The 27,559-nt window shown below is 47.0% G+C and overlaps 1 protein-coding gene across 1 annotated transcript in view; it reads left to right on the top strand.

The window, feature by feature from the left end:
- The window catches only part of CPPED1 (calcineurin like phosphoesterase domain containing 1), a 64,258-nt gene extending 39,139 nt beyond the window's left edge, over nt 1-25,119 (top strand). Inside the window, exon 4 of the mRNA XM_044433803.1 lies at nt 23,129-25,119. Within this exon, the coding sequence (XP_044289738.1) occupies nt 23,129-23,361 (233 nt within the window). The 3' untranslated portion in view covers nt 23,362-25,119. The remainder of the gene's footprint in view (nt 1-23,128) is intronic.
- Nucleotides 25,120-27,559: the final 2,440 nt, after the last annotated feature.

Here is a 27,559-nt window from a genome sequence, read left to right as displayed (position 1 = left end):
CTTCTGAGTACTTAATATTTATTCAAATGTTCTGGATTCCAGCAGAAGAAAATTAGAATGGCATTTTTAAATAAAAGATTATTCTCCCCCCCGCATTTTTTGCATAACTAAGTACAGTGATTGGCACCCAGCAAAGTTCAGAATTCTGGAGAGAGAGTGAGAATATTCTCTACAACAACAATGGATGTTGTAAAAGTTGGCACGATATCTGTCCCTTGACAACACTTCTTTGCAGAGCTGTGGAGTGAAACACCTAGCCATTTCAATGAACCAAATGTCAGTGCAATTATTGCAAGCTCTCGTTATTTTCTAAAGTTGGATCATGGGAACTGAAATAAAGGGGGGGGGGATCCATCTAGAGCACACACACACACTCTGAACCTCTCTTATTTCAGAAAACACATTCCCACTAGCCAGTGGTGAGCTTAGAGGAAAGTGCCGCTTTATGGAGTGCATCTACAAGGCAAGAAAACAAAACATTTCCGAGGAAGCTCCTGAACCCCTGGATCAGAGTTGCTCCCTGCTTGAAGCAGATTAGTTTTGCTTCTCCTGCTTCAGGACATCTGCTACTTGTCTGCATGAAAAGTATTGGCACTTGTCGTTTGCTTCTGGTACAATAGACACCTGGCACCATCATACATGCTACCTTTTCTTTCCCTTGCTTGTCTCTGGAAAACCCTCCTTTGCTCACTGTTTTCACTTTGGGGGAGATGATTGGCACCCCCTTTTTGAAATGTTACTCTGGGACTGAATCAGAATAATTCCCTCTTGTCCCGTTTCCAGACCATGAAAAGGGGGTGCTTGGCCACTTCCAAAGGATGGGGAGAATTTGGAAGGCTGGGACATGCGTTCCACTGGTGTTCTCCCAGCTCACCATACTGAGAGCTTCCGTCCCTACAATATGTTATTAAAATACAACCCTAAGGTGGTGGGCATGTAAAGGGGCATCAGTGCCCCTGCATGATACCTCAGTGTCCATGCACGCTTGTGCGCACAGATGCTCAGTGGAGGTGAGAACCATCTCTGCTGACTGAGGGATCTGGTTCCGGAAGAGACAGGCCTTGTGCGTTTCAGCGACAGCGAATAGACTCGCAGGGTTGCAGTATCCACCTGTGCTACGCCTGGGGCTGCCCAGAGGATGTCCTGCAGCTCCATCTGAAACAAAATGCATCCGCTAGGCCGCTCACCTGTGCGTGGTACTGGAAGCATATTGCTGCTGTCTCGGAAGACCTGTACTCAGTCGCAAACGATTTCTGGGTGCATTTCACAGTGTTGCTTTCGTCATGTGACTCCAGTGCATGGAGAGAGGCCTGGCGGCAGCAGCCATGGAAGCATCAGGGTCGGGGAGGGAAGGAGGCTGGGCACCGATCGGAAATGGCTTTATCCGCCAGCCCTGGCTTCAGCCCCTTCCCTCCCCACCCTGAGCCATGCCCGTCCTCCCCCTCTCCAAGGCCCAGTGGCATCCTCGAAGAGGCAGCCAGTGCGGTTCCGTCTGTGCAGCCGCTATAGAGGCAGGACAACAGCTCAGCCTTCAGGCTCCTGGTACCAGGGTCACCATATAATGTTTTAGCAGGTCAGGCTTTATGTCTATCCTGCCCAGTATTGTCTGTTTTGATTGGCAGAACTTCTAAGCTCTCGAGGCGAGTGAGATCTTTTTCATCAGCTGCAAGTTGGTTCTGGGAGTGTGGGACATTTTTCTCTCTAAATGCATCCTCAGCTGAAGATTGCCTGGGACTTAACTTTAGGACTTTCATACGATTCATTTGTCTGATAGGTATCTCACTTATTAGCCATCTAAGCTCACATCTTATAGGAATGAATTCCATAAGTTAATTATTCCATAAGCTAATCTGTAAGTTAATTATTCCATAAATAAATATACAGAGGTATCCTTAAATTCTGAATCTGTGGGGTGATCTTGTTAATGCCCAACTGTGTGCTGGATTCTAGCCAGCTACTGATTAGAATTAAACAAGGAAAAACATTTGCATCCATTTCCAAAGACAGACAAGCAATCGCTTCTCTTACCGCGGCGTCTCAACATGGTTAGTTTTCATTCTGCTGTTGATGCTTGTATGACGTGAAATGTTGGCTGCTTTGCTCAGCCAGCAGTTCACGTGTCACAGATCCGCTGAGCAGCTGGGTTTACCCATGAACCAGGTTCCGCATAGCAGCCTAGCACTGTAGCTTTTGCTCCAGTCCAATGGATGGGTGGATGGAGCTGCACATGCACTGGACTTCCTCATCCACGTCATTAGGAAAGCCAGAGCCATATATCCACTGAACTGCTTTGGACCTTAACATGCCCAGATAGGAATGAGCCTCGTGCTCTCCCATGCAGCCATTTCACTCCTCCTGTATTTTATTTCAAATCTTTCTTGGCTGCCTTTCAGGTAGAGAACAGTAAAGCACAATAGAACTGACGCAATATGAAGGCTGGTAAGAAGACAGAAAAAGCAGAAAATCAAAACCCACCAACAAAGCCCGCAGTAAATCATATCGGGGCAGGCCAGAATGAAATACTTTGTTTTTGGGCATTTGAAAGCCTTCCTTAAAGCCAGCAGTGATGGGAGAGAGCAGATACTTGGTGGCTGCTTGTTCCAGAGTTAAGGCACTGCTGCAGCGAAGGCACTTGAGCTGCCCTCATAGGTGGGCAGTTCAGAAGGGCCCTTCTCGCTGCTCCTAAAGCAAGATAGGAGCAGCCTGATACAAGTGAAGGCAGTCCTTCGATTAATTTGGTCCCAAGGCTTTCAAAGTCCAAGCCAGCTCTTTAAATTGGGCTCCGAAACATGCTGGTAACCAATGCAGCTCGTCCCTGAATCAGCAACACTCAGGCAGCCATATTCTGCACCAGCTGAAGTTTCTGAGCCATCTGGACAGCTCCCCTTAATGCATACAAGTGAGCATGGCAGAAGGTTTTCAGTTGTTTTTCTGTTACACTGGAGCCATAGGGTTGATAGCTTTGGAACAAACCAAGATAGGAAGTCATGGTTTAAAACTGGCTTCCTATCCTGGCTTCTTTCAAAACTGCTAACTGTGGTTTGCCGGTTCAGAGGTTAGCTGAAGACATCTTGGTCTGTACTCTGGCTCAAGGGAACAAAGCAGCTGCATTGTTCATTGTCTTGCTAAGCCCAGACAGAACCTTCTGAACATAGTCGTCAGCCTGAAGCCGCTTCTTTTGTTGGTGATTGTGCAAATGAATGTGTCATCACTGTCACACTCCCTTTCGCTGCTGGGAAGCAAACCCCAGATCTTTCGGACAACCACAGTAAAATCACTGCTCGGACTTGCTGCCTTGCTTCCCTTTTGGTGAAAATGGCACTACTGCCAAATGACCTCCAACTAGCCCTCAACAGGAGAGCAGGCTTGGATGGGGAGAAGCAATCCTTGAGGTATGAGCACAGAGCCCAGAGGATTTCTCTGTGTTCCTTCAGCTCCAGAGGTGTCGTGCTTCTTCAGACATCTGCCGGCTTTCTCTCTTGCTGTGCTGCATGCCTGGAACTGCCTCTCCCAGCCCCCCGGGAGACACTGCCTCGTTGTTCCCTTCAAAATCCACTGTTTGGATTCCTTTGACATCCTCCTTCAGTCTTCATCCCACCGCCCACTGCCCCGAATCTGAGCAAACCCACCTCAATCAAATAGCTTCACCCCCCATTTACTTGCACCTCCATCTTTTCCATGTCCTCTGTGGTTGACCCCATGTTACAATTTAGACTGTCCAACTTGGTGCTGAAGTCTCCATTCTGCAGAACACTGTGCATATTAATGGCTTTGTGTAAAGCGCAGGATGTTTCAGGGCAGCCTTCGTCCACCTATGCACTCGAGATGCTTTGGACTTCAGCTCCCATCAGCCTCTGCCAACACGCATAATAGGAATGCTGGGGGTTGTCGTCTGAAATATCTAGACAGTGCCAGGCTAGGGAAGGTTGATTTAGGGATTGTTAGAAATGTTCTGAATAAAGGAGCAAAGCAAGCTGGTTTGACTTGACATGATGCAAGTGTGAGGAACAGAAATGTTTCTCATGTGTATGCTTTAGACCAAATTGACCTCCCTTGTAGGTCTGCTTTAGGCTAGGACCTTAGTCATCAGGATGCAAGTTACAACTGGCAGTCCAGCTTTCTGGTGATAGTTTTGCATTGCCTTATACTCTGCTTTTGTTAAAATCTCCCATTGCTTAGAATATATTAGAAGTTTCCTTTTGACTGTGTCACTAAGGATTCATTTATTACATAAGCCTTTCCATTCATTTGTTTGTTCGTTCGTTCATTCATTCATTTGCATTTAGAAACCCCAGTTTCACTTTTTCCTCTTAAAATTACATGGTGTCTCTGCTGTATTTTACACTTTCATGTGAACAAAATGCGTGTTTGTTTGTTTTTCTTTGAATTCCAGCATCTCATTCATTTCATGCCACAGAGCTAAAGACTCGAGTTTCAGAAGCTACATCTGGTGTGAAACGCTGAGTTAAATTTCTCACTTTAGAAGTGTCCCTAACAGTTGGGCTAATTAAAGATGAAATTGTGTCCTTATCATAAATATTTATAAATTGAAAATCTGGCACTCTTAAAATTTCATCAAGTTAAGCCATGATTACTTTACCAAATACAAATGTCACCTTAATATTATCTTAAGGGACAGAAGAGGGTGAATGAAATGTGATCAGGAAATCATTTTGCTGGGACCCTGATTCACATATTTCTTAGACGTGTTGCAGAGACAAAACCTCAATTTAGATGTCCATGATTTTAGGGAGGCATCCTGTGATTCCTTGACACATAGTGTCCGAGTGACCACTGCAGAACCTGGATTCCCAGACCCAACAGTGGAGACCGTGGTTCAACCTCAGAGCTGGAAATCGAAGCTCCAACCCAAGCCCCTCCCCTGCCCAGCCAACAGGAGTAACGAAAAGCCCCTAGCTGCTCTCTAAGGTTGGGAAAGCAACCTCGGAGAGCAGGAAGAGGGAGTGTTTCACAGGGCAGGGAAAGAAGGAGAATGGAGAGGTAAGTCTCCTTCTTTCCTGCTCTGAGATGCAGAAACAAAAGTTCACCTAGTGGAAAATACAAGGCAGAAGGGCTAAGAGGTAAAGAAGAACCTTCATTTCTCTTCCCTCTGCATAGCCTAACCAAAAGGCACCTAGCTCAAAGGACTGTAAGCACTGCAATAGGATTGCACCCTTAACGAAGGCTTGGGATGATGTGTGAACTGGCAAACCAGTGTTTCAAGATCAGCTGGTAGATCGGAGTTGGAAAGCCCTGTCTGAAGTGAGTCGGTATTCCATGTTTCGTGCTAACTATGCTTTGGTGCAAATGGATAAATCCTAGTTCCAACAGAGCAGGCTCAGGCAATGCAGGACTACATCTCACAATCCCACACCATTAACCATGCTGGTTGGGATTTATGGGAGCTGAAGTCCAAAACATCTTGGAAAGCATCAAGTTTCCTGCCCAAGTGGAAGAGAATGGAGTACTGATCAGACAAAAGAAGAATGCATGGTACTTTAAACCATGATGTGTTTGTAATATATTTGAAAGGATAAATCATGGTTGGAATTCTAAACAATCATTCTAATTGTCTGGCATAATATCTTTATTGCGCCATTGAACCAAAAAGATGAGAATTGACTCGGGATACAGGTACACACAAAATATCCCATTATCCTGAGCAGGAGAGGGCAGAAGTTAGATCTTCAGATGTTTTGGATTTGTGCTTCCATAACACCTGGCCAAGATAATCAGGATTGTTAGAGGACCAAGTCTGGAAGACATATCCATCGGCCTTATGCCATTTTTTTCAGTTGACATTTATTTATTTGCAAGATGTTCCTATTTCTGGTATTGAAATTTTGGAGCAGATCAATCAGAGATGACCAGGCCCAAGTGGCTGGTTAGTTCAGGAAAGCTTCCCCACAAAAAAAGACACCAAAATGATAGAATATTGGCACCTGGCCTTCAGAGGTTGGATGCTCCAAAGAAATAGAGCTTCTTCATTTAAGGCTCTTGTCTAGCTAGATCCCAATTTGAGTCATAGATTAATTTGAGCCATTGGCACCTGGAATTCCCACCTGAGGGCCTGAGTGACCCCACACAGCACTGCTAACTAGAATTACTCAGTTGGGAATGACCAGGAAGCAAGATTTTGAGCTGAGAGTCCTAGAAAGAGTGGATTGACAGAGGGCGAGCAGTTTAACATCTAACGTTTGAGTTTCTGTTACAGAAAAAAATCAGTGATTTAGTTTTAATGATCTTTAAAAATAAAAAACTCCACTCAGATTTTTTTTCAAAAGAACAGTTATGGTTTGTGTCACTCCTTTTAAAAATAACTCATTTTAAAAAGACATCTGAACTTAATACAAACCAGCATGTCTTAAAATATGTCCAGCAAGAAAGAGTCAAAGGCAGCTTTTCTGTATGAAAGGAAATGTCATTGCGGGGAGAGAATATTTGAAGTTATAAATGACACCATCCCCTATTTCAGTCTTCACACTAAATCAAGAGCGGAGAGTCGCACACCTTTCTTCTCGTGTCACCAATCTGCCTTCGGGGCAGTGAGCGTGGCAGCTGTTTTATGAATGGGCATGACTCTGTGGCATCCATTCCATGAGATTTCCATGGTGCTCTCTTCTAACTCCACATGTGCCTGCTTAGCACCAAGGCCGAGGATCCCTGTGGCATGCCATTCCTCGTGGGGCACCTCTGTTCCCTGGCCCTCAGCATCTGTCTCTGAGGCTAAGAGGTTGCTAACAGTGTCTCGATCAGACAATGCGATGGCTTCCCCTTTCCCAAAGAGCGAGGCCACCCCTGTGACGCCTTGGGATCCAGGCAGCTCCTCTGTGATGTTCGCCTTGGCAGGTTTCTGGCCATCAGCTAAAGAGGTGGAGATGGCGGTAGTTTAGAATTACTGTATTGCATCTCCATCTCACCCCTTTCCCTCTCGCCAGGAACTCCTGGCAGCTAACATAGGCTTCCTCCTTTCCATGTTCTCCTCACAATAGCCCTGCCAGGTAGGCTGGGCATAGGTCACCCAGGGAACTGCATGGCTGGGTGGGGACCAGAGCGCGGATCTCCTGAGCCCCAGTCCAGCACTCTAACCACTGTGCCACGCTGACTCACGCCTGTTTCCTGTGATGGGCGTCCATCTCATTTACAGGAGAATTAATGCTCCTCGGCCAGAACTCCACAGCCTGACATTCTGCAGCCGGGACTGCCGGGGCCTTAGTTCTGTTCTCCCTAACAGAGCCCTCCCCCCCACCGCCTTTCCCCCTCCGCTGCCCATGCTCATCACGTTGCAGGAGAAGGCAAACCTCCCGTCACTTCCCATTGTCCACAGGAGTGAAACCAATTTCATCCCGCCATGGGCATTTGTCGCTGTTCACCGGAATGAGGAGAAGGCACTTGCGAAATCCAGGACATTCTGCAGCGCTTTGGAGATTAGCTCTGTGGCTGTTGTTTTCCTTCAGCCAGCAAGTGGGATTTTCCGAAGGCGAGACAGAGTTTGCCTCTGCAGGATGCATTTCCTGTTGGTATTCAAAATTCCTGTTTTATCCAGAGGGGTCTGAGCATCAGAGACTTCAAACGTGGAAAACTCGGCCTACAACCGAGCTAGAAGTGTTAACGTGATACTCAGTGGCTTAGAAGTAAACTGCTTAAAGGGTTGTGACAAACGGTGTGTGTACAAAATGCACAAATGCAGCAATTAAAGTAGAATACAGTAACAGCAACAACAAAGACAATCTACCAAGCTCGCCATTCAAATCGGATGAGAGATGGGAGACAGTGCAATTAGCACTTATTAAGAAATGTTCACAGTACCCAGTACAGGCTGCTGACCTTAAAGTACTAGGCTAGGTAACTTTCAGGCTTGTGTTCCCACGAGAAACCCTACTGAGGTGGCCGAAGTCCGGTCATCTCCAGAAATGAATGGCCCCCAGGCACTGTTCACCTGGTACACAGTGTACCTGATAAATAGTTACCAGCATATTGTGTATCCTGCATTCTTTAAGGAAGGATGTTCTAGGAAGCAGCGATTTCTGTCTCTCTCCCCCAGCTGGCAGCTTTAAATGCTTTCCAGAAGACGGAGGGGCCTCTAAAAAAATCCACAACATAGCCAGATAGGATCGACTTCACATTCGGCAACAGTGTAGAGCTGTCCAGGCAAAAGAAATGAAGCTACAGAAATCTTCTGGTTGATCTTAGAATCATAGAATAGTAGAGTTGGAAGGGACCATGCAGGCCATCGAGTCCAGCCCCCTGGTGTTGCAGGACCCCACGTCACACCATCCCACTCAGAGGGCTGCCCAGTTTCTTTCTGAATGCCTCCACTGTGGGAGAGCCCACCACCTCTCCAGGCAGCTGGTTCCACAGGCGTATTGCTCTGACAGTGAGGAAGCTTTTCCTGATGTCCAGCCTGAACCTGGGTTATTGCAACTTGAACTAATTATTCCGTGTCCTGCACTCCGGTATCAGCAAAAAAAGATCTTGACCTCCCTCTTTGTGACATCCTTTGAGGTACTTCTAGAGGGATATCATGTCCCCCTTCAGTCTTCTCTTCTCAATGCTCTTTTCATCTCTGTGCTGTGGAGTGGATTGGCCAGTGCTAAATTAGGTTGCAGGAAGAGAATGCTTGAGAAAAGGGGGGGGGGGGCAGAATCAGGAAGGAGTAGGTTTGTGTATAAAAGCCCTTTGAGCTTAGTTCAGGTACTGATCACATATTCCTGGGCTGAGCATGTGCTAAGAGGCAGTGTTCCTTTGAGTGCCAGTTTCTGGGGAGCTTGGGCTGGGGGTGCTGCTGCAGACAGGCCGTGCTTGGTTCTCTGTAGCCCACTTGTTTGAAGGGAATGGGAGGCCAGATGGATCCTTGGTCAGGTTCTTATGTTCTTAGGGTCCCTTAATTCTTACCACATGTCCATCGTCCTGGTCCGTTCTTTCTCACCTAGCTTCAGTTGGTGGAGCCCAGACTTCTGGTAGCAAAAGACAGTAACCCCCTGGAACCTGCCATCTGCTCACCCTGACTTAAGGGAATGGCGTTCCCACTTAAAGTGCCCGCTCAGCTAAGAAGCTCACCAAGTAAGCGCAAGTTAGTTGTTCCACCACAGCCTAGCCCACCTCGCATCTTGGTTGGAGCTGAGGGGGCTACTTAGGCTGCACATGGCCAATAAAAGCAAGTTTTAATTGCTATGTAGAAATACAGTGTGAGTCACTGTGAATCCTGTGTCTGCACAATTTGTCTTCTAAGCTTTGCCTGTGGACTTGACTTATTTCAAGAACAGCAAGAACGCTTCTGAGAACGCTTCGAGAACAGCACCTGCTCTCTTTCTCTTTATGGTTATCTTTAAACTGGACTTGACTCTATTTCTGTGCTTTATAGTATCTATATATTGCTGCACATCTACACAGATTCCAGAGTGGAAAGTAGTAAAATGACAAAAATGTAAAGGGTAAAACACAATACTGAAGACAGAATAGCAATAAAACTTCCGGCTGGTCAAAACTTCTGGCTGAAAGCCTTCTGAGAAGGCTTTCGGGAATGAAAATGTGTTCAGGAGGTGCCAGAAACAGCACAATGTTGGTTCCAGTCTGGCCTCAGAGGCAGATGGTTGTACAGAAATGGAGCCGCTACCCTAAAGGCTCTGTGGGTCTCTGAGCAGGCCATGGGTCCATCGGGACACGCCAGCAGTGCTCGTCGGATCACCTCCGTTAGAGGGAGGGCAGTCGATGAGGAAAGATGCTCTCTCGGCTACCTCAGACTGGGCAATCCTCCCAAGAGAGGATATTTCCAAATAAAGAATTATCCTCTGTGAAAGAGGACCATATGCCATCCTAATACATTTTGGACTACAACTCCCAGTATCCCTGACTGCAGCTTGGGGTGACTGATGGAAGTTGAAGCCCCAGTCATGTGCAGGTCACTATGTAGGAAAAGGCTAGGAGAAAATTAATGTACCTTCACGGTCACCTTTGCTTGATACTTTTATTACCATGAAGATGATTCTAAATCAAACCCAACTGTTGTATCAATTCTCCTTTTAATTGCTGCATGACCAAAGCACAAATTTCTGCCAAATCCAAGCTAGGAATAGAAACAAACCTGAATCTAACTCTGAACTAAACCCAGGAGATTTTTGTCAGGATGTCTGAAAAACTCAAAGGGATACAAGGGCTCAGATCCAGGTCAGTTACTGCTACTTTATCTGCCGGTCTTGATAGCAGATCTCATTTTTCAAAGTCCGAGTTTCTACCCGCAATTACTACTTTAATCAGTCTTACAAGATAATGCTTGCCAATGGATTTTGCAATGCTGTTTTAAGTCGTCAGACTCGCCTTCCCTGTCACAACCATTTAAGTTTCCTTTGCAAATGTAGATTCACTTAATGATGCCATTATTAATTTATGTGAAAGGAAGCCATTGATGCTTGGCCCTTATCTTGTGTGTCTGCCAGATTAAAGCATAAAGTCGAAAAGGAGGCCTGCGGCAGGACTCTGGAGGTGGGGCTTGGCACCAAGAGAGGGTAGGGGGTCCGAGAAATGAAACTGCAGACTCAATAGTTGCGAGAATGCAGTATATGGGAGTAGGCACCCTTGGCAGTATGTGGTTCTTGGGCTTGTGCGTGTTCCCCTCTTGTGTGTTCCGAATTGGCTCCTTTCCAGTCGCGTGCAGTGGTCCAGCGGCACTCGCAGGGCTGAAGCACCAGGACTTCCTCTCAGCAGGAATATAACCACCGCCTGCAGCTCCCTCACACTTCCCCTTTCCCATGAGGCTGAGCTGCACAGTAGCTTTGGAAAAGTAGCTTTTCCCAGCAATGTCATATTGTGAGTTTGCTGGTCCGCTCCTGGGAATTCCTGCTTCTCAGCAGCCGCTCCCACTAGTCATGTGGCCATGGCATCCCCTGGCACGAAGCAGAGTCTGCCCTTAAGCTACTCTCCCCCTCCTCTTCCCCCTTTGCATCTCAGGGCCTTGCGCAAATCCATGCTTTCCGCTCCACTGAGATACTCCTTAGCGGTGGCGTTCCGTGGGAATGCTTGCCAAAGCCTGCCATCCCGTTGCCCTCAACAATCAGCTTCCGTGCTGGCCGAATTGGAAACGCACAGCTGTATGCGTCATCAGTGACCGAATTATGCCCAGTGCATCCTCAAGTGTATAACATGAGTTGCACCGATGTGAGAGCCAAGTCAGGTGTGGTATGGGAGAACCATGAGTGGAACAGCAGCAGCGGTCTCCTACCGAGTCGCACCTCTGGTCCGTCCAGCCCAATAATGAAAACTCTGACCAGCAGCAGTGGTTCCCTAGGACCTTGGGCAGGAGGTTTCTTCCTACCTGGAGATGCTGAACCTAGGACCTGAAAGCACATGCTCCGCCATTGCCCTGCAGCCCTTCCCAACAGAAGATCCACTGTCTGTCTTAAACGTATTAGCTGCTGTGTAAGAGGCAGGGTTATCTCCTTAGGAAACGTAGCACGGAGGAGAGGGGGGTCAGACCCACGCAACTCTTGCAACCCCACTACCCTGAACCGATTCGGGTGGCTTCCGCAGTTCCTTCCAAGCATCCAAAAGAAGATGTAGGGAACTCCAGTCAAGGATGTTCCTATATCTCATGAACTTTGGTCTTGCGTAGTGGCGTAGAAGGTGGGCGAAAGGCTAATTTCCCAGCCCACGGGATTCAGACAGCTTTTCAAAATCATAATTTGATGGCACCAGTTCAGGGAAATGTTCTAAATTGTGTTTGAGTGCACGGCCCATTTTTATGAAATCCTTTTTATGCGTGAGATCAAAAAAGAAAGGAAAAATCAAGACCAAAGTAAATTGCTAGCTCGTCCTCTTTGAATTATTACACTGATTGGATCACGTTGCCTTCGTTATGGAAGGGAGCAAGTAGAAGTTGAGTAAACAACAGAGGTGGCACAGAAAGGACTCACGTTATTATGTTAGCAAAACTCCTGGCAGCTTCTCCAATGATATAGCCGTGACCTGCCTCTGACTTGCTGTGCAACAAGCATTAACAGCAGCCCTGAATTCTCAATGAAAATGCAAAACATCAGCCTACGTTTGGAGATGTGAGCTGACCTCTGAATCATTCTTTTGGTTTCCCTCCAAGTCGCCTGCTCTTTTGTGGCCGGGCCATGGGTTCCATTCCCCACCACACACCCCTGAGGGCTCTTTTATACATGTGTACAGGAAGGAAGGAAAGAGGAAAGAAAAGGGAGTCAGCCCAAAATATCATGTGCAGGTGTGGGAAAAGCATGTTTGTAAGAACAAGGAGGGATCACGCTGGTGTGGTCCCAGACTGGTGTTTGGTGGTACAAAATGCCCTTTGCTTTGGAAATGCTGGCCTTCCCTGATCAGGTGGATCTCACCATGGGCTAGAAGGCCACTAGTAAAGGGATCTCTCTTCTCTAAAGATGAGATGAAAGGGGTAGATGCTATTTTGGGATGCATTAATAGAAATATTACTTCCAAATCACAAGAAGTAGTTTCCCTATACTCCTCATTAGTCAGACCTCATCTGGAATACCTTGTCCAGTTCTTGGCACCAAGATTTAACAAAGATGCAGAAAAATCAGGGTCCAGAGCAGGGCAACAAGAATGATTCAGGTCTTGGAAACACTGTCCCATGAAAAGAGACTAGAGAATGTGACGTGTTCAGCCTAGAGAAGAGAAGGCTGAGCGGGGACATGGTATTCCTCTAGAAGTACCTCAAAGGCTGTCACAAAGAGGAAGGTCAAGATCTCTTCTTGCTGATGCCAGAGTGTAGGACATGGAATAACCAATTCAAGTTGTGGCAACCCAGATTCGGGCTGAACATCAGGAAAAGCTTCCCCATGGTCAGAGCAATACGGCAGTAGAACCATCTGCCTGGAGAGGTGGTGGGCTCTCCCATTCTGGAGACATTCAAAAAGAAGCTGGACAGCCATCTGAGTGGGATGATGTGACTTGGGGGGGGGGTCCTGCCACAGCAGGGGGTTGGACCTGATGGCCTTCTTGGCCCCTTCCAGCTCTACAGTTCTGTGATTCTATGATCTATCCTTGCAGATGCTTCATTCAATGGACTGATCAGTCAACCTGGTATAAGGCAGCTGTTTCCCAAGCCCTGGCAGGCTCGACCAGGTTGGAGGCCATAACTCAGTGGAGGAGCACATGACTTGGCCATGCAGACAGTCGCAGGCTCAGTCATAGGCATCTGCAGTTGAAAGGAAGAAGGTGATGGAGAAAAGCCTCGGGGAATTGATGAGCCCTATCAGTGGGGTTCCTTATCCACTGCAGTTTTTATTTTGGACTTTCTTGGAGATGTCCACAGTGCTGCACTCCACTCCCAAAAGAGGTTCATTGCCATAGATGGCTCCTATAAGGCTCAAGATAAAAGCTGCATTGGATAAGATGTAGGCGTCACCGAACAAACGAGGTCCAATAGACTAATGAGCCTGGCGGAAGGCAGCATCGTGTTTCTAAGGCTATACACATTTCAGTCAGTAGATGCATGTAAGAAAATTCCCGACTTACGTCACAGCATCCCTCCGTGTGTGAAAAGGAGTTGGTGGCACACCATCGCTCCGGAGTGACACCTTCTTCATTGTTACAACAGCAGTAAGCGTGCGACTGCCAAGGCAGGCCTTGCTCTGACTTTCCGTTCTGTGTTGCTTTGCACCTGTATGCCACGGTGTTACCCTCATGCCAGGAGACCACGTTACCTGTTTATTTGATTTACATCCCACCTGAGTGGCAAACCATGGTGCTCAAGGCAGCCGAAAAGAAAATCCAGACGGAAGAGCAACATCTTAAAGCATGACATGAAAAATAAATAAAAAGCATGAAAGAAGTGGAACCCAACATACAGATAGCTGCTTCTGCAGCAGACCAGTTTCAGTGCCGTAGGCCTAGCTGAACTTTTGCGCCTGTCGGCAGGAGGAGAACAGCCTGGGATCCACGCCCTTTCCAAGAGGATTCATCCTGCCCTATGTTGAATTGACGTAGTTGGAAGGGAGACATCCGTTAACTTCCAGGTGCTGAATCTCTCGCCCTGTTCCGGGCATGGGGCAGTTGCCATTTGGTCATCGGGAACCTGCGTAAACCCTGCTAACATCACCAGAAGTTTAAGGTAGCGTGAAATGCAGCCACCCTTGGGGGATACAAGCCGGAGAAAGTGGCGAAAATGCTTCCTTTTATGGGAAGGAAGCTGGCCCAGTAGCACGTATTCCCTCCCTCCCTCAGTCTCTCGGGTCCCAGATTGTCATGTAGGAAAACTGTTCTTTATAGCTGGCTGAGACAAGACTGATGTTGCCTGTCAGACTGCTTTCTTCCTGCCCCGGTTGCACTGCTTTTATATATTCTGCTCCTGCATCTTGTAATTACTAAGGTGCTACAGCACCGATTCTGCTTCCAGAAGCGGCCTTTTTCCTGTTTTCAAAGGTGCCAGCATTTGTGGGTGGCACAAAGGTGTCAAGGAATGCCAAAAATGTCCAGGCCCCTAGAGAATTTCCCTTGCAGAGGTGCAGTGGAAATGATACTAGCTGGAAAACATTAGACTGTTGCCTTACAGTCTGGCGCTGCACTTGCCCATCATCCTGCCCAGCGGAGAGACGGATGTGCAACAAGAACACAGCAAGCTCTCTCAGACCGAAACTGTTCAGACAATGTGCTTGAGTGTGGACAGCCATTGAGCCACTGGTTGTTGAAATGTGGGTTATTGCTTTGCCTGAACTTGGCATGCTAAGAAGCCATGTCTTTTTTAACCACAAACAACCTGTGGTTTGTTGTCAGGTTGTGAACGGTGGGTTGTTCATGGTTAACAAGCCATGTCTTTCTGGAACTTCATGCAAGAGTTTTCCCAATCCTGCTTGGAGAAGCCTGGGAGTGACCCAGAGACTTCCTACATGCAGAGCTGTTGTACCACTAAGACACTTCTCTGCCTGCAGTCTTTTGCAGGAGAGAAGCCGAGAAAGCGAAGGAGGGGGACACACAACTACAGGTTGTAGTGATAGCCACAGGCAGTGTTGGCCAAAGGGTATATAAATAGAATAGGGACAGGGGGCCTTTGGTGCTCACTGGGACATTTAAGAAGCAGTCTTGGGCACAACCCTAAAATGGCTACTGTGGGTGGACAGAGCTCGTTACAAAGGATCAGTATCCTGCCCAGAGGGAAATTAAGGTGGAGCAGCTTGGATGCTGTGGAGCAATCCCAAAGGCCAGTAAGAAACACACACACAAGCACACAAAATGACAATTGGAAAGACTGGGCAGGCTTGGTGGAGACCAAGGCAGGTATCTGGGAGGACGTTGGTGCCTGCCAAGACTATGTTGCCTACCCCTGAATTCTGGATAGTGGTGCCTGCCAGTTATGATGGATAAAGCAGGATTCTGAGTGAATGTTGCCTAGGAGAGAGCCACTGATCGCTCACGGTCCTTTGGGTGAAGTCCCCTTCCTTGAGGAGCCCAACTGCCGCTGCAGTCTTTCCTCTGGTTTCACAGACATCACGTGAGCTTTCCCCCTCCCCTTGTTTTCCAGCTCCAGCTTTCCAGGTTTTCAAGTTTCCCCCTGTAAAAGAGAAGCAGCCAAACAGAGGCGACACAAAGCCGAACATTAGCCAGCAGCAAGTGCTGCCAGCAAAACACCCGCGCAGCTTCCCTGCCCCATTTCATTTCAGGATCAAATATCCTTTTATTTAGCACACAACACGGCCAACCTCGCCTACCTGGGGTAGAAGTTGCATCTATAATTCAGTGTAATCAGCTTCAAAAAGCGACTCCTTTGACTCGACACACGGCTTCCAAGTGGAGCTGGCTTTTTAAAAAATCAAAATCTTGGCAGAACTTTCAGAATATTTTAAAACAAGATGGTGAGACACATGAAAAAGAAGGTTCTAAGAAAGAAAACAGCCTGAGGACAGTGAGGAGGAGGGGGCCCAGCAACTATTGGTGATGACTAGAAAGATGTTTTGTAGTTGTCATAATGCAAAAACGGGCTCTGTCTAATAATGTGTGAAACCTTTTCCATCTGAGTTGTGTTTGGGGCTGCCGTTGTGTCCCCGCCGAGAAGCAAAAACTCAGTGGCAGTGATGCGGCGGTCAAGAGGGCGAACGCCGCCCTTGGTTGCATAGCCAGAAGTGTGGCTGCTAGATCGAGAGAGGTGTTACTACCACTCTGTACGACTCTGGTGCGCCCGCAAGACAACCTCCTTTCACAACATTCACCCCTGGAGTAAGCAAAATGCAAACAGGTTGCAACTCCTGCTAACCAGTATATTTGTAAAGGCTGCACACACCTTTTGGTGCTCTGTACTGGTTTGGATGTGGCACCGCAAGTGCCAAAAAAGTCATATTTATCTTGTCAGCGAAAGTCAGATTTAGCTAAACATCAATCCTTTTCATTCTCTGTAGAGATCCAAATGTTTTTCCCAGTCATTATTTTATTTCTTTAATTAATTTTCAGCTCACCAGCAGACTAAAGCTCACTTGGTATGCAGGGAGGAGGCATCCTGGGGTGCAAAAATGGCCCCAGAGATCCATTCCTACCCTTAATGGGGTCAGTTTACCCAAAGGAATATCTCCTCCCCTATTGGCCTACTTGGACCTGATGGTCATCAACCAGGCCACTCCCACCAGAGGGGTTAAGGCTGGTCAGCTAGAAGAAAGAGGGCCCAATTGGTCAATGCCCCAGCCCACGGGAGACTCACTCCATGCCCACACACCCTCTTCTTCAGCACCTGGGGAAGTTGCCTTCACCCTCCAGGCATTTTACGATCTGCCATCGTGCTTTTAAACGATCTGCACAGGGTTTTGGGTCAGCTTGGTTTGGCTTTCAGGTTTGGTTTTATCATGTGCTGTTATGACCCTTGCAACTGGTGTCGCCGATTTTGTATGATTGCTCCTTGGGAGGAAATTTAGTCTAGATTTCCTCCCAAGGAGCAGACTAAAAAGCAGGCATCACCCTTCCAACAAAAGTGCGTATAGTCAAGGCCATGGTTTTCCTAGTTGCAATGTATGGCTGTGAAAGCTGGACCATAAGGAAGGCTGAGCACTGAAGAATTGGCCTTTGAGTTGTGGTGCTGGCAGAGACTCCTGCAAGTCCCTTGGACAGCAAGGCAATCAAACCAGTCAGTTCTAGAGGAGATCAACCCTGACTGCTCTTTAGAAGGCCAGATCCTGAAGATGAAACTCAAATACTTTGGCCACCTAATGAGAAGGAAGAACTCCCTGGAGAAGAGCCTAATGCTGGGAATGATTGACAGCAAAAGAAGAAGGGGACGGCAGAGGATGAGGTGGCTGGATGGAGTCACTGAAGCAGGCAGTGGGAGCTTAAGTGGACTCGGGGGATGGTGGAGGACAGGAAGACCTGGAGGAGTGTTGTCCATGGGGTTGCGATGGGTCGGATGTGACTTAGCAACCAGCAACAACAACATTGTTTCTTTGTGATTTTATATCTTAGATTTTTAAAAAGGCAAAACCAAGAACTTAATTTATTGGGCACCCTAATGTGCAATAAATAAGTCAATATTTAATTCAGGGACTGGAGAAACTCAAGGGACCCTCCCACCTTCTGCATTTGCCTGTGTATGGAAACAGGCTCCAAGCTCAGGGCACCTCAGCAGTGGCTCCTGTGGCGAGAAGCACAGCACCGCAGGTGCTGGTGGATTTGGAATTGATGCTTGCCATCGTTATGTTTCTTTGTCCTCGCTTTCTGATTTATTGTCTTCATTTTATTTATCATCTTTCTTTCACAATTGATTGTGTGTGTGTTGCATTATGTTGTGTTGTAAGCCATCCTGGAGAGAATCTAGGAATGCCAGGTAATAAGTCCCTTTAAACATAAAAAAAGAAGAAGTCAATTTAGCCGCTGGGCCATTTTAAAAGGCAACTATACCAACAATTGACCTTTAAAATTAAAAACTCCATCAATTACATTTTTAATCAAGCCTTGAGCTATAGACCAAGATGGTTCCCCAAGATGAGCTGGAGATAAATTGATTGTGAAAGTGATGCATTTTGCAATAGCCTATTGTGTGGCGGGGGTGGGGGGCGATAATGCTGGTGGAAATTTTAGTGAGAGTGGAAGAGTCTGTGCGCATTGTACACCTTGTGGATGAGCAGAAAATGGTCTGTCTTTGAGGCTGAAGGGGAATCTCTCATTTAAAGCGATGCTGGCAAAAGAAATTGTCAGGTCGTAATCACATGAATTCCTATTCCAATTTCACACAGTTCTTCAGAGAGTTGCCAGAAAGGGATTTTTACTTCAAATTGAGAGCTCAGATTGAAGAGCAGAGTGTGTTTAAACGCAAATGGTTTCACCTTCTTAGCAAACTACCTAGTTGACAGAAAGATGGATCAGCTTGTCTTAGTTAAAGGCCGTGGCTGCTGGAAGGCCTTCAGGCTAGATCAGCCTTTCCCAACTTAAGTGTTCTCTAAATGTTTTGGACTTCAGCTCCCATCAGCCCCAGTCAGGGTATCCAACAGCCAAGAGTATGGGGACAGTTGTCCAGAACCTCAAGAAGACACAGACTGTAGATGGGATATAGAATTAAACCCTAATGCCTGTAACTCAAATATAAGTCTCCTTCATGGATCGCTGCCTTGTCATGGCAAAGGGGCTTGCGTAGCTCAATGAAGCTATGAGCTATGCCGTGCAGGGTCACCCAGGACGGACAGGTCATAGCAGAGAGCTCTGACAAAAGCTGATCCACTGGAGAAGGAAATGGCAACCCACTCCAGTATCTTTGCCATGAAAACCCCATGGACAGTACCAAAAGGCAAAAAGATATGATGCTGGAAGATGAGCCCCTCAGGTCGGAAGGTGTCCAATATGCTACTGGGGAAGAGCAGAGGGCTAGTACTAGTAGCGCCAGAAAGAAGGAAGCAACTGGGTCAAAGCCGAAAGGACACTCAGTTGCGGATGTATCTGGTGGTGAAAGGAGAGTCCGATGCTGCAAAGATCTATACTCCTTAGGAACCTGGAATGTAAGATCCATGAATCAAGGCAAGCTGGATGTGGTCAAACAAGAGATGACAAGACTGAACATCGACATCTTAGGAATCAGTGAACTAAAATGGAGAAGAATGGGTGAATTTAACTCAGATGACCATCAGGTATACTACTGTGGGCAAGGATTCCTCAGAAGAAATGAAGTAGCCTTCATAGCCAATAAAAGAGTAAGAAAAGCAGTACTGGGATACAATCTCCAAAATGACAGAATGATCCCAGTTCGAATCCAAGGCAAACCATTCAACATCACAATAGTCCAAATCTATGCCCCAACCACTGGTGCTGAAGAGGCTGAAGTTGACCAGTTCTGTGAAGGCCTACAACACCTTCTAGAATTAGGTGTTGAATTCTAGATAATTCTAGAATTCCCCTAGAATTAACACCCAAAAATGATGTCCTTATCATCATGGGGGACTGGAATGCTAAAGTAGGAAGCCAAAAGAAACCGGAATAACAGGCAAGTTTGGCCTTGGAGCACAAAACGAACCAGGGCAAAGGCTGGTAGAATTTTGTCAAGAGAATACGAAGGTCATAGCAAACACTCTTTTCCAACATCCCAAGAGACGACTCTACACATGGACATCCCCAGACGGTCAACACAGAAATCAGATTGCCTATGTGCTCTGCAGCCAAAGATGGAGAAGCTCTATACAGTCAGTAAAAACTAGACCAGGAGCTGACTGTGGCTCAGATCATGAGCTTCTGGTTGCAAAATTTAGGCTTAAGTTGAAGAAAGTAGGGAAAAGCACTAGGCCACTCAGGTATGACCTAAATCATATCCCTGATGAATATACAGTAGAGGTGACAAATAGATTTAAGGAATTAGATCTGATAGACAGAGTGCCTGAAGAACTATGGACGGAGGTTCGCACCATTGTACAAAAAGTAGCAACTAAAACCATCCCAAAGAAAAAGAAATGCAAGAAAGCAAAATGGCTGTCTGAGGAAGCTTTACAAATAGCTGAGGAAGGAAGGGAAGCAAAGGCAAGGGAGAAAGCGAAAGATACAAACAATTGAATGCAGAATTCCAGAGAACAGCTAGAAGAGATAAGAATGCCTTCTTAAATGAACAGTGCAAAGAAATAGAAGAAAACAATAGAATAGGGAAGACCAGAGATCTCTTCAAGAAATTGGAGATATGAAGGGAACATTTCATGCAAAGATGGGCATGATAAAGGACCAAAATGGCAGGGATCTAACAGAGGCAGAAGAGATTAAGAAGAGGTGGCAAGATTACACAGAAGAACTATACAAGAAAGAGCTTAACGTCCCTGATAACCACGATGGGGTGGTCACTGACCTCGAGCCAGACATCCTGGAATGTGAAGTCAAATGGGCCTTAGGAAGTCTGAGCAACAACAAAGCTAGTGGAGGTGACAGCATTCCAGCTGAGCTATTCAAAATCCTAAAAGACGATGCAGTAAAAGTGCTGCACTCAATATGCCAGCAAATTTGGAAAACTCAACAGGGCTACAGGATTGGAAAAGGTCAGTTTACATTCCAATCCCAAAGAAGGGCAATGCCAAAGAATGTTCAAACTACCACACCATTGCACTCATTTCACATGCTAGCAAAGCGATGCTCAAAATCCTGCAAGCTAGGCTCCTGCAGTATGTGGACCGAGAACTACCAGAAGTATAGGCAGGATTTCGAAGAGGGAGAGGAACTAGAGATCAAATTGCCAACATACGCTGGATCATGGAGAAAGCTAGGGAGTTCCAGAAAAGCATCTACTTCTGCTTCATTGACTACGCTAAAGCCTTTGATTGTGTGGATAACGACAAATTGTGGCAAGTTCTTAAAGAGATAGGAGTACCAGACCATCTTATTTGTCTCTTGAGAAACCTATATGCGAGTCAAGAAGCAACAGTGAGAACTGGACACGGAACCACTGATTGGTTCAAAATTGAGAAAGAGTTCAGCAAGGCTGTATACTGTCTCCCTGCCTATTTAACTTATATGCAGAGCACATCATGAGAAAGGTGGGGCTAGATGAATCACCAGTTGGAATTAAGATTGCTGGGAGAAATATCAACAACCTCAGATATGCAGATGATACCACTCTCATGGCGGAAAGTGAAGAGGAACTAAAGAGCCTCTTGATGCGGGTGAAGGAGGAGAGTGCAAAAGTTGGCCTGAAACTCAACATTAAGAAAACTAAGATCATGACGTCCAGTCCTCTCACTTCCTGGCAAATAGATGGGGAAGAAATGGAGGTAGTGACAGATTTTATTTTCCTGGGCTCCAAGATCACCGCAGATGGGGACTGCAGCCAAGAAATTAAAAGATACTCCTAGGGAGGAAAGCTATGGCAAATCTAGACAGCATACTAAAAAGCAGAGACATCACCTTGCCAACAAAAGTGCGTATAGTTAAGGCTATGGTTTTCCCAGTTGCAATGTATGGCTGTGAAAGCTGGACCATAAGGAAGGCTGAGCGCCAAAGAATTGAGGCCTTTGAATTGTGGTGCTGGAGGAGACTCCTGCGAGTCCCTTGGACCGCAAGGCGATCTAACTGGTCAGTCCTAGAGGAGATCAACCCTGACTGCTCTTTAGAAGACTAGATACTGAAGATGAAACTCAAATACTTTGGCCACCTAATGAGAAGGAAGGACTCCCTGGAGAAGACCCTGATGCTGGGCACAATAGATGGCAAAAGAAGAAGGGGGCGGCAGAGGATAAGGTGGCTGGATGGAGTTACTGAAGCAGTCAGTGTGAGCTTCAGTGGACTCTAGGGGATGGTGGAGGACAGGAAGTCCTGGAGGAACGTTGTCCATGGGGTCGCGATGGGTCGGACATGACTTCGCAACTAACAACAACAACAAATATGATTAGTCTGATACTTTTATCCTGTTTAATACACTAAAATTCCTGAGCAGCTCACACATTGAAAATACAAAGCAATAATATAAAAATGATGTAAAGCAATACATTTTTATAAGATTGCAACAGAGCAGCAGTAGAAGAGGGAGCAGCAAATCCTGGAAAGGAAAAAGTCATAAGAACGTGAGAAAAGTGTGCTGGATCAGACCCAGGTCTATCCAGTCCAGCCCTCTGTACAAACAGTGGCAAACCTGCCACCCACAGGATCCCTCCAGCAGGAGGGGTGCAAGAGCTCCACCAGCCCAGTTCCTCAGCAATGGGTGCCTGCAGGCAGGAGGGAGCACATGGCCAGCAGGGCTAGTAGCCATGGGTAGCCTCCTCCCTCGTGTCCAATCCCCCTTTAAAGTCATCCAATTTGGTGGCCATCACCACTTCCTGTGACAGCAAATGCCACAGTTTAAACTTTGGGTAAAAAGTGCTTTCTCTGATCTGCCCTAAACCTGCCACCCATCAGCTTCAGGTTTGTGTGTTCTCCGCACTGTGCGTTATTTCAAACACCTCCATCATGACTCTCCTTCCTCACTGTTTTTCTGAGCTAAGCTCCTTGGAGGGAAGGTAGAATATAACTGCATGCAGTAAACAGATGCATGTGTTTTCCAAAGGCTCTTCACACACACACCACCATTGCTGCCGCTCAAACCACATGTGAGGGAGACGGGGTTTGCGCCATCACAGAGGGAGAATAAGCGTCGGTGGCTCACTGCCCGGCAAGATTAATTAATCCAATCTGGCGGCATGCTTGGGGAAGTTAATAAGCCACTGTGACTTGTTTTCCTCCATGCTCGAGTGAGCCTCCCCAGGGTTCAAAGGACAGATGCCACCACTGAATAGACCCAGCTGCTCGAGAAATTGGCTGACAAACAGCTTAAGTCAAGGACTGCCACCTGAAGATTTTCAGATTCTGAATGCCTCGTCTGCCTGCCTTTTAGATTCATGTGTATGCGATAAAACCCTTCGTAAAACGGAGAAAACAGGGTGGAAGAGAGCATCTGCCGTTCTCTTTCCTTGTTATCTACTACTTTAAAAAAGCTCAGATCCATCCAAAAGAGCAGCGACACCAAAAAAAAAAAAAAAAAACCCACATGTGAGTGTGGGGGAGAAAGAGAAGAAAGACCATATCATAAGATAGATCCACTCATTTACCTTCCCTTTGATAGAGAAAAGAAAGATTAGATCTAAGAAAATTATAGGTAATTCTTGACTTCCTTGATCTGTATATTTCTTGAGCCAAAGTACTGGTTTAACTTCTCAGTTTGGTTTTTTTTCCCGTTTTTCCCCCGCAGGTGTTAAAGCCGTGTTTTCTGGGCACTACCACAGAAATGCCGGGGGCTTGCACCATGGCCTCGACATGGTGGTGTCATCTGCCATAGGATGCCAGCTAGGAGAAGACACCCATGGGGTGAGAGTGGTCGCCGTCACTGCCGAAAAGATCGCTCACAGATACTACAGTTTAGATGAACTGAGTAGCCCTCAAAGAATGGAAGAAGAGCTGCTGGCCTTGATGAAGCAAAATTAGCCCTTGTAACTTGGTGGGCCAGGAAATAAATGTGACCAATCCATCCAGGTATGTGGTGGTGTCCCTCGCCTTCGGCCTCCCTCTGTATTTCTCCGATTCAAAAAGCAATGATTCTCATCCAGTTGGCCAATTAGTGAGCACCTACACCAGCAGAACAGCATCGGCCAGCTGCCGGTTGGACTCCCTTTCAAGATGTGTTTCAGTTTAATCCGTATTACAAAAGAAATGAGCAGGCTGTTGGTCCTGCCATTAAGAGAGGATCTTCTAAGAAAGCACTGCCCTTGGAATCAGTAGCTTTCTCGTGGCGTTTAGATGCTTTCACAGACCAAAGCAGGAGAAGCTCAGGGACGTGCCAATCGACAGTGAGAGGCTGCAACGAACGGAATTCCACATCATGGAACGAAGACGAGGTTGAGCCGCGATTCCGAGAGCAAACTCTGCCCAGACGCCTGTGATTGTGTCATGGCTTTGATGAAGCTTAAATGCTGCATGCAAGTCTCTAAGGCAGATGGGGATAAAGGGGAGGGCCAGCGTGGCTTTGTCTGTCCCGCATCCTCCCCAGCTGGGAAAGGCGCAGGTGGCCACAAAGCTCAGCTCCTCCTCCAGCCCTCTGTCGGAGAGTCCTCTGGCCCCGATCTGTACGTCTGGCCCACCATTCGCCCTGCTGTAACAGGCAAGGACCACGGGATTGGCCAGACTCTGCCGCAGCTCCCTTGGTGCCCGTTCCCCTCCAGCCTCACCGAGATTTGGACATGCCTGGTTAATATACCCACAAACAGGCAGGAGGAGCTCTCCCTCAATCGTGAGTGGGGGACATACGGCCCACCACTTGCTGGTGGACTACAGCTCCCATCATTCCCAGCCCCCACCCGCCTGGGGCTTGTGAGAGCAGTAGTCCAACAGCATTCCAAGGGTCACCCCCAATGGCAGGGCTCATGACCCCCCCCCACCTGCTGCCTCCTCCCCATGAGCTCACACTTGGCGGGTTTCGCAGGGTGGGGGCCTGCATTCTTTGGATGGTTCCAGATGTGCCTGGGGTGGCATCCTCCCCAGGGTGTTCTCAGAGGGAGGTGGCTGCCCTCTGACGCAGCCGCCTGCTTCTTCCGGCAGCCATCTTCGTTGGCAGCCTCAAACGCCTGTTTTACTGTTCTGTGGAACGGGCCCCTCGCAGCAGCCCCCCCGCATGCCTGAACTTAACATGCATGCCAGGGAGCTGCAGTGGGGGAAACTGATGGGCGTCTCACCCATTAATATTTCCTGACTGCAATGGAAAGTGTGTGATTGCCAAGAGGATTTATTTCTGATGGCCACAAAGATTTCTGGACTTGCATGTGCAAGACGGCTTACCATTTAAAAATGCATTATCTTCTTATGTGCATTAACAGGCCATAATTGAGCTGTGGGGGTAAGAATGATAGTCAGCTGTATGATTTGCCTACCAGGCAAAATGACAACGTTAAAAGAATGCAGCTATGTTCTTAAAAATGTATGTGAGGCTGATTCTAATGGTTGTCCCAAGCCAGTTGCTAGATTTTCTGTTGTTCTGTTTCCATGCAAATCGCTCTCGGCACAGTCCGGAATAGACCAAATCAAAGGTGAGCAATAAGGAATATTTTGTTTGAATATTTCCCCCTCCTGTTTCTGGCTTTCGGGATGCTGCTTTGCATATTGTTGGAAGGAGAAGAGTTATGATTGTTCGTATAGTTGATCTTCAAAACAGTTTGATCCCATGGAAATCTAATAAATTTATGACTGATACACCAAGTTTGCTTCTCTGTTTTACCTCTCATTCTGCAAAATGGTTGTGCAACCAGTTCTGGAAAGCACCTGGGTGTCGGGGAAGCCTTCCAGGAGTGATGCTGCAGAAAGTATCAGAGGAACCATTGCTGGGAATCCAATTCCCATCCAACTTCCCACTCACAAGCGGCATGGAAAGAGCAGCACCTGCTCCTCCTTCAAGGTCAGGAAAGTGATCTTTAGGAGGAAGAAAAAGTGGGTGGGAAGGGGAAGAGATGGGAAAGGCCAGGATATGAGTTATCCTGAAGACTCTGCATCTCCCTTCCTTCCCTTCCTTGCCAGCTAGACAGGCGAAAAAGCTTCTCTTGTGAAAATGAAGGGCAGGAAGGTGGACAATGCTTCCGTTGCTCCTTTGTTCCTACATAGGATGATTGCTGCCCTCTGAATTCGTAGGCTTTCCCAGCCAGTCTTGGACTCATGGGCCCCTTTTTGTGTACCTATTGTAACAGACCTGAACCCCCAAAGGCAGGCCTGTGTCTCTAGCCCTTTAAGGTGCTGGCTTTGCTTTCATCGTCGCCTGGTTGCCTACATGAGTGCAAAAGAGCTTTGTTTAGCCTTGCTCTGTCCAGGACAGCCTGCTTTCATGAAACGCAGTTTTCCTTTCCTGATGCCGAGACAGCACAAGGACCGTACACACGGCCCTTGAACCTTCCGCACCAGGCATTACTTTTGTGAGAAAGAGGCAGTAATGAGCTATGCTTTGATGTTTGGGCAGAGAAGAAACGTCGCCCCTCCAGGCAGCAATCCTGGTTGGCTCACGATGCTTCTTTATCTCTTAGCACCTGTGTAAACAATATTACGCTTGCAACCATATATTTTAATTATGTAGAATGCTCTGCGCATGCGTTTCCATGCTGCAAGTTAGTGATCTATAAAAGCTGGCCACCTCCTTTGTTCTCTGGTTCAGGGTCTTTTCAAGGGGGATTCTGCTGTTTTTTCTGAACCCAGCTGATTGGAGTCCTACCTTGCAGAAGCCCTCACTGTGAAGTGTCAGAGGCTTGGTGCTAAAAGTTTTGGCAGTCTAGCTGGCTTGTCTGGTATTATTGCAATAATAAAAAATCTACTTCCCAGCAAACCTGGAGGATTATGCTTGTATTTGCACACAGGAAACTTGTAAACATTTTTTCCACTAGAAAATTGCTTTTGATAGCATGGCCAGCATCCAAGGAAACTTTCAGGCCAAGCAGCTGAACTTTTAACTGAGGACCGAATTCTATTTCAGAGGAGCATCTGGGGCCGAGCTGCAGGCAAAGCAAGCAAGGCCAAAATACTCAAAATATTAGCAGACTATCGTCAAGATCTTGCTAGCAGTAACTAACCTTTATGAGGTGCAGCTCAACCTTCTAAACTGGGGTAGGGGGTGCAAAGCCCAGGATGCCACCAAAGAAAGGACAGAAGGTGTGTTGGGGAAGGCAGTCCAGCCTACTGGAGAGCTCAGAAGGCTTGGATGGAGACCTCGGGTGGGCTTGACTTGGCCCCTGAGCCTGAGCCTGAGCCTGAGCCTGTGCTTCTGCCCTGCTACTTTATTATATCTGTTTGAACAGCACAGAAGCACATTTTGCTTAACTTGGTTTAGAAAGCCCCTCGGTTTCGAAAGTAGCTTACCAGGTGACGTGGGTAAGTGATAAGAGCCTCTTGGGCCTTCGGGAACTCAGCAGCCATGACCAATTGCCTCCAAACGGGCTTTGGAACTTCATCCAGGGGACCGTTGCTGACCTAGGAAGCCCCACATGGCTTGGGATCAGGATACACAAACAGCAGGTCCTCCCAGTGCGAACCAGGCTATACTTTGCAAGCTTCAGTAGAACACCTCCTGTATTTCCCACCACCAAGAGAGGCTAAGCTGTTGAGTACATGAGGCTGGTCAATTGCATTTGGATGGTTTTGCATAAAGTCCTCCCTTGTTTTTAATCTGCTTTGGTCCTACCAAAGGTTAAGTCACTGTACATCACCTTCAAGGCCCTGGTGACAAGAAGAACTCTTCATAAATGCCTTAAATAAATAAAGTGTACTGTTTGTTGGATCTCAGCCAGTGTGCCATTTGTGAACCTCCTACTTGTATTGGAGCAATTTGCAGAGGAAAGCAACCCGTAGAATTTCCTGGCTGCATTATGAACACACTGGAATGGATTTCTGTTAGGTACTTTAGCTTCTACACAGATCCTAATAATTCCAAAGACAGATTAGCATTTTAATAATACCGCTACCGCACCTAAACACCTTAATCCTCAGTAAATCCTTTCTTTTATATGTTTTTTAACAAAAGTGCACATAAAAGCAACCTCCCCGAAATCAGTGAGACTTCTCGCTCTGCTCTGCACTGCGCTGTGCTAAGAGGGCTGGAGGTAGTGATGCTTCACCCACTAGTCTTACAGCAGGGAGCAGAGTTCAGATTAAAAGG

Source organism: Varanus komodoensis, unplaced genomic scaffold, assembly GCF_004798865.1.
Source record: "Varanus komodoensis strain SLA01 unplaced genomic scaffold, ASM479886v1 scaffold26, whole genome shotgun sequence".
NCBI classification, from domain to species: Eukaryota; Metazoa; Chordata; class Lepidosauria; order Squamata; family Varanidae; genus Varanus; species Varanus komodoensis.
Note: the sequence above shows the minus strand (reverse complement) of the source record. Positions and strands in the feature narration are given on the sequence as shown.